The 7,980-nt window shown below is 44.3% G+C and overlaps 1 protein-coding gene across 1 annotated transcript; it reads left to right on the top strand.

Moving 5' to 3' along the window:
* Positions 1-2,835: 2,835 nt before the first annotated feature.
* Positions 2,836-3,063, top strand: BT62DRAFT_880779 (uncharacterized protein; the record flags this gene model as incomplete). The annotated part of the gene is made up of 1 exon (XM_043182641.1): positions 2,836-3,063. A coding segment is annotated over one exon (228 nt), but the record flags the coding sequence as incomplete, so codon positions are not given.
* Between the last annotated feature and the right edge of the window lie 4,917 nt (positions 3,064-7,980).

The raw sequence follows: 7,980 nt of genomic DNA, 5'->3' as shown, positions 1-7,980 counted from the left end.
TTGTCACTCTGGCAGATGGATAGATTATGCAATACCTTACCTGCTCTATCTGGCAACAGTGCTTACCTATACTGGAGAGTGCTTCAGCTGTGAAATGAATGGCCACTCAGTTCATGATTTTTCCATTCAAGCAGGAATATATCACTCACTATAGATCCAAAAGAGAAGATTTGGTGCCAACTCAGCTACAAGGCATTAGGAGTATGTAAGAGAGATACTGTAGAGATGTGACTTGCTGAGCTAAGCAGTGAGAATGAGGACTAGGAAAATGGAAAAGGGCTGCATGTTTGATTGATACCTGAAGCACAGCTCTGTCTCCAGAGTATAAGATGAAGATTCAAGAGATCTCTGCAGGTGCCAGGTTGACTTGCAGAGATGTGTCATCAGACTCTGAATATTCACATATAAATGTTGATAATAGAAGTAATATCATTGATCTTTATACTGAAAGAGCATGAGGAGAGAAAGATGGAATGCATAAGATGAGACTCTTTATGCAGTTGTTCATGCTCAATGGACCATAAGGAGAAGTTATAAGGATGCTGGCAGCTGTCAACAATGGTACTCTCACAGAGATAATGTGTGCAGCAAAGTATGACAAAATGGTACATCAGCTGAGAATATTATAGCTATCATTCAAGAAGTTTTGTATGGTGAATGAGACCCTTGTATAGTCAAGAGGTTTATAGAAGAGGACAATGACATTTGGTCCAGCAAAAGCAAAAGTTATATTCAAGGTCTTTGCTAATAGCAGAGGTTAGAGCTTCTTGTTTGAAAAGCCATTACTTGCAGAGTTTCAGGCTGTGCATAACTATGTGGATGATACAATCAGCATCTCTGACCCAAATAGATATGTGAAGTTGGGAAATTGGGTTGATGACTCTGAGTGGTGGAGAGTGAGCAAAGACTGAGTCTCAGAAAAGCCAGAGGCAATGTGCATAAGCTCAATGGGGAATTCACATTCCCCTTCAAAAGAAGTTCAGCCTAGCATGCCTGCAGAGGATATATGTCATACTGACATATTACTGAATGAAGATACCCAGAACTCTACAGGTAATGATTCAGACAGCATTGCTAATAAAGAAGCAACCATGGGAGAGGGCAGTAGAACTGATATTGATAGTGGAGCTAACAGAAAGATCAATGTTGAAAGCAGTGATATAGTCTGTTTTAACAGATATATAAACTCACCAAGGAACTCACCATCCCCTTTGAGAGAAGTTTATTACTACAAAAAGGATCTTAGGGATACTTCAGATACTGATGATTGTTTGAGGTCTACAACATGAACAGATAGCATCAAGTCATGCTCCAAATTCATAGCACTTGCTGCTATGATAAGATCACAGTGAGATTGGACTGCTACATCTGCACTGAGGGTACCAAGGAGAGAGAGAGTATGGAGGAGTGCATAACTAAGCTGTCAACTGGCAAAAATAAGCATGAGACAATGCATAAAGACTGAGTGGAGGATTTATCTTTTCTCTCAAGAGAAGTATTCCACATAAATTCCAGTGATGAGTTACTGGCAGCTAACACCAATTGCACAGAGTGTCAGGAGCCTGCAGTTGACTACCTCAATGTAGAGGAGGGTGACATCATTAATGTCAAGAATGTTCAGCCTGAGATTGATCTTTATACAGATAAAGTCTTATTCACACAAGAGATGAATCCATACCATGCATGCCAGATCAAGGCCATTCTTAAGGAGATCATAATCAATGGTGACTTGACTGAAGACTAGTACAAGGAGGTTGTAGACTTTATGACAGAGTTTGCAGACTGCTTCATCTTGTCATGAGCAAAGTTCAATCAGTGTCTGACACTATCCACAAGATAGATATACCAAAGAACTACATCTTCAATACCAAAGTCTGACAGTATCTATTGATACTCATGCAGCAGATGTGGTACAACAATGAAATGTTGGAGTCAAGAATTATTGCTCCAGTTCATCTCAATGATGTGAAATGTGTCTTTTCAATCACTCTCCTCAGAAAACACACCAGGGTAGAAACACCCTATCACTCAATGAGCTCAAACATCATGTGAATGACCAGTACATTGCCATAGGTTTTTCTTCATCACATGATATACCAGATTGATCAGCACTAAGAGAAATGGATGCCACTTTTCTAATGGCCACTCCAGCCTGGTGCATCTGTCACAATTTCTGAAAGCTGAACAAGATGATAAAAGTAGCATTAATACCTCAGAGGAATATTCAGTTCAAGCAGAGCTTGCTATCAGACTATAGATAGATCATAGTATTTGATTTTACAAAGAGCTTCTATGCTTGCAAGATGAATGTATCCATACATCTATGTCAAGAGCCATAGTCTCTTCACATATCTCAAAATGCCATTTGGTCTGACAGGATCTCTGGCTACATTTTCTAACACAACAGAGAACTCACTGGGGGACTTGAAGGAGTCAACAGTGCAGCTCTTTGTTAATGATAGTGGTTTAGCAGGGTCAGACTTCATGAAGAAGATAGCAGACCTTCAAATGATGTTCATGCATATTTGAGAGAAGAGACTGTCAGTCTCAGTGAGAAAGATGCAGTTTTTTATAATGGAGATAATGTTTGCTGGCAGGAGAGTTGCTCTGCAAGGTATTCAGTCTGATTTGACAAAGTTAACAGCAATCATGATATGGGAGAAACCTAGAATAATGCTCAATCTGAAGTCATTCTTGAGCTTAGCTAGATACTTCAGAAAGCTCATACCTAACTATGCAAAGATTGCAAGGCCACTTTCTGATCTAGAAAAGAAGGCAGAAATCAGTGGGATAAAAATAATGGCAGAATGACAGAGATGCATAGTGGCAGTGGACTTGCAGAAGGAATGGGAGAAGGAGCAGGATAAGGCTTTTTTGGTGTTAAAGATGGTGTTGATCTCACAACCAGTACTCTATGGCCCACAGTTTGATGGCACACTATTTATTGTGACAATGGATGGTTTGAAGAAAGGAAAAGGCATAATACTTTCTCAGCAATTCACCTATACATTGAACAGTAAAATGGTTACATGGGTGCATCCAATTGCTTATGCATTGAAATAGATCTCAACATTAGAGAAGTACAAGCCATACTTACTGGAGCTCACCACCCTGAAATTTGCCCTTAAAAAGTTCTCTCATACAGTGATGTGCTTGGTGGTGGCTAAGTGACTAAGAGAGGTGAATGAAGAATGAACTCTCAAACACCAACATCTAACCACTCAATACACAATCACCAAATACAGTTGAGGTCAGTTCTTTCAAGTATAATGGAAGCACTCTTACAGTCTTAAGTAAAATCAAAGAAACAGTCAATAAATACAGTTATTCAACTCTATCTTGCTTTTAAAGATGCAATACTCATGAGAGTAGTTTATAGCAATGTTTAAGTACAATTAGGACTTAGAAGCAATGCACAATTGTGCTCTAAGTCAACTTAGAATATTCTGAAACCCAAATACTAAGTCTATCAAGCACTTAGACTTGACTAGCTGCACTCTTGGCTGGCTAGCAGTCCTCAAAACTGAAGAACTTGTATTCTGATGCCAAAACCCTTATAGTTTGGAACCCAAATTAATCTGAAACCCAAAATACAGTTATTATTCCAATTCAATCCTCTCTAAGTGACAAAGCAATCTAAATAAATCACTAAGTCAAAGCAGAACTCAAAATCTGTTGTCCCAGAGACTAGCTACAGTGGGCTAGAAGGCCTGAATGTGGGAGTGAGTCACTTGCTTCCTATTTCCCTCATTCTCTTTTTTTATACATCAACAATGTTATGATTTTTCCTATTTTCTTTTCCTTTTCCTCAGAAATGACCCCTATCTTGCTTAGTCAGGGCACTTAGGCTAGTGCTTAGGACTGTGGGAATGCTTAGCTCAGCAACCCAGTCAGTCACTCTCCTTTCACATTGCTGTGTGCTGTGAAGGAGAGACAATGCTCCTTTTGTCTCACCTTGCACTGCTAAGATAACGAACACAACAGCAAGACAACAGCTTTTGTGGAGAACCTGGCAACAGCAGGGGTAACAGCTCTACAGCAGACAATATCTTTTGTGAATGGATATTAATAGCCAGATAACAGAATAGTATTTAAGTAGCCTAGTTCTCACTGTAAATACCCAGTCTTGAACTAAAGTTTATTCTTCACCAAACTACTCTTGAGCTCTTACTACTTGAGCCTTGACTCACTACCACTATTAACTTTTGTGAACTCAGTCAGACATACCCAAAGTGTGAGGTACCGAACTGTTTATCATGTGTTGATAGTCACATGGGATTTGGGCTTAACAATTAGTTCGAGACTTTCTCATTCTCTTCCTCAAGCCCAATTGTGCTGAGGAACTGAATGCCCCCTGCCCTAAACCCTTCCAATCCAAACTTTACCCATGAGTTCTTCGAACTCTTGGCCTCTATTATAGGAATCTTGATCAGTCTTCTGGTGATCATACAGCTGTGCCATGGACACCAATTGATCATAGCTTGGACAATCAGGCACTATCACAAATTCCAACATATTTGAACTATCCTCTGCAATGTCATGCCAGACCTCTCCCTCTACAACATCCCTGCCTCTGCCCGACAGTCTTTCTGATCCACTGAAGGAACCGACCCAGAAAGTGTCTCTGAGAGCTCAGCTCAAGAGCATGCTAGAGAAGAAGAGGAGCAGTATCAGCAGCACACATACCTCCCACGACCCCTGACAGCAGTCGTCCAAAACCCTGACAACTCTTGGGCTGCAGGGTTTTGACAATCCAGATCTGACACCCCCATCCTGTCCCCCCAGCACAGTATCGCAGCAACCAGACCAGCAAGCCCCATCTCTAGCACCAGTCTTGGGCACCATGCTAGAGACTCCCTGGATACCCCACAGATGGCTCGAGGAACCTGCAGTCCCAGGGGCCATGGGTCCCGACACACTACATCAAACTGAAGTAGAAGTACAGACAACAGAGATGACCCCTATTGGAACGACAACAGCAACGAGCGCCACTGGTGATGAACCGCTGCTGCCGAGGCTGACAGAATGGAGCACTGCCCAGTTGGTGGTAATACTAGCAGAGCAGAAAGCATATGAGTGGTATCAAGCAGAACGTGACCAACCAGCCCCATCGTCCTGGGCCCCTTGAGAGAGAACCCGGTATGACATGCCTGAGACCTTCCCCAGTACCAGCAGGACCAGGCATGTATCGACAATGAGATTACGAGAGAGAATGCCCTCTTCAGGAGGTATCTCCAGGCACAAGCAGCAGAGGAGCACAGAAGAGGCAAGGGAGGTAGCAGGACCACAACTATTGTTGGAACCACCACCCCTGACTCGCCCTTCCAGGAACCTACCACTCCTGGGCCGACTACCATGAAGAAGAGACCCAGCTCCATCTCGACGACAACCACCTGTTATCTTACAGGACTGATACTATTGCAGAGACAGAGGACATCCCAGTCTGGGGAGATGGAATTCCAGCTGAGAGAGGCACCATCAGGGGAGATGATGAGGGTATTGACCCCACCAGCGATCTCAAAAAGTTCCTCGATGGGACCTTCGCAGCTCTTTTCCTCAACCCAAAGTTTTACAGAAACTTCTGCCAGTATCGCAGAGCAATGGTGCCTGGAACAACAACAAGCATCAAAGAGCCACCAGAGCAGCCTGAATGACAGCCCAATCCTCATCTCAGACCTAGTGATGCTGGACCCAGTATGCAGCCCCAGTCCAACCAAGCCAGCAATTTACGACCTGCCTGGCAGTTCCCTCTCCAAGGACAAGGAGGGAACCGACATGGATGATGAGGCCGAGGAGGTGGACCCCCATTGGGAGGGTGGGGATCTGCTCTTTAGCTGGACAAAAAAATTTAAACCTATGACAGATGAAGAATTATGACAGGAGGCATGCAAAGCAAGGGAGGAGGAGTTCACTTGGTTGTACCAAGAGCAGGTAGCCAAGTTATGGAAGGACGATCTTTGGTTAAGATCATTCTTAGGACAAAGGTATACTTTCATGGATTTTATTGAAAAAGAGGAGATTTTACAGTATGCAGCTATGGAGCAGGCTATTTTTAACTTTAATCAAAAATATTTACATTACCAGATGGGAGAAGGATGGCACCAAGAATGTGGATGCCGAGTGTAATGCCATCTAAAACAGCAGACATGGCATCATCAATCTGAATGGCATCTTCCTGATATTTGTTCACTACATCAGCTGTCCACAGCATGGCATCTCAGCTGGTCAGGAGCCAACCACAGGCAGCCTGGCAACACTCCGGTTTATGGAGGCTGCCACCCTTTCCATGACCCTTTGCTGGACAGCCACCTCCAGATGAAGCCGAAGGCAGTGGGGACCCAGTATCTGAGCCACCTCCCCCAACTGAAGATGACTCTGAAGCACTTGCCCAGGGCTGGACCATTAGGAATGAGAGGATCATGCGAAAGGAAGTCCCCAAGCCAGGAAGTCCCATTGCTGATAATGGGTCTCTCCATTTGTTCCCAGGACCTCCAAAAGGATGGGTGCAACCACCCCATGACAGACTCCCGAACCCAATGCCCACTCTCAATGCTGCCGCTCAAATTCTTCAGGTCAAACCGATCCTTTGTGCTGAACCCCACCCCTTTAGAGAGGCATCCGATGACATCAACTGCTTCCTGGTCAACTGTGACCAATACTTCCAGGTGTTTGCCCTATACTTCCTTGCTGACATGTACAAAGTAACATTCGCTGTCACCCACATGGCAGACAAGGCCAAAGTGTGGTGGGTCCTGATCGCTCCCACCTTCTGGTCTACTACCAGGGACCATCACCAATACCCTGCATGGCCAGTCTTCAAACAAATGATCAGGGACAAATTCACAGATCCCACTGTACAGGAAGTCCACAAGCAGAAAATGAAGGAATTCAAGATGATCAGAAAACCAGCCACGGATTACTTTGATGAACTAGAATGGCTTGGCACCCTCACAGGGGTCTGGGAGGATGTTGCCAACACTGGATGGATGGTCGAATATATGAAGATGGGATTACCTTTTCATTACCTCATAACCACCTCGGACATTGGCCGAGACATTCCAGTCAGCTATGATGAGTGGAAGGGCTGAATCATCACTATGTACAAGGAACAGCAATGGCAGAAGGCAGAAGTGACTACTCTAGCCTATGGCCATCGAGCCCAGGGACAGGGACAGGGACAGGGACAGGGCCCGAAGCCCTCCACCTCTGGTATGACCACATCCACCAAGCCTGGTGGTTCGACCCCAACTTCTTATGGAACGAAGCAAACCGGTATGGGCACGACATATACCAGAATGGGTCAATCAATGGATGTGGATCGCCTCAAGAAGGGGGAGAAGTGTTTCAATTGCAGCCAGAAGAGCCATATGGCACGAAACTGCCCTCAGAAAAAGAACAAGCACATGAGGGAAGAAATCCAGGCCCAGATTGCCGAGCTGATAAAGGAAGACAAAGGCCTCCAGGATGATGACAAGCCTGAGGAGGTAAAAAGAGGGGCTGAGCAGTGAGCAATTCCACTGACTCAGCCAAGGACGTGAATAATGGGTCACAAACTGCTGGACAGTCTAACATTTTATTTTCTGTAGCACTGCCCCTTATGCCTAAATCATGTATGCATTCGAATATACCCAATCCCATTATCCACCAATCAGAATCACCTAAGGAACCAACTCCATCGACTCAAGCACCGACGAAGGGCAGAGAGCCCCAAAGGTGTGTCATCACCAGTTCATCAGACTAAAAATAAACAGACTCAATCGCCTCTGGGCCAAACAAGGGCAGAGGGCCCCACAATGTGGCTCAAGCCATTCGATACCAAATGAACTTGGCAAGCCATCAAAGATGCCAAGGACGAAGCAGTGGCAAGAGCCATACTCAAAAACTGTGTTACGATTTTACTATTTTCTTTTTCTTAACCCCTATTTTGTGCTTAGTCATGACACTGGACCACGGGAATCTTGGTCAGCACACGCCAATCCA

Source organism: Guyanagaster necrorhizus (genome assembly GCF_019112545.1).
Source record: "Guyanagaster necrorhizus MCA 3950 unplaced genomic scaffold BT62scaffold_1, whole genome shotgun sequence".
NCBI lineage: Eukaryota > Fungi > Basidiomycota > Agaricomycetes > Agaricales > Physalacriaceae > Guyanagaster > Guyanagaster necrorhizus.
This window is presented reverse-complemented; position numbering and strand designations above follow the sequence as displayed.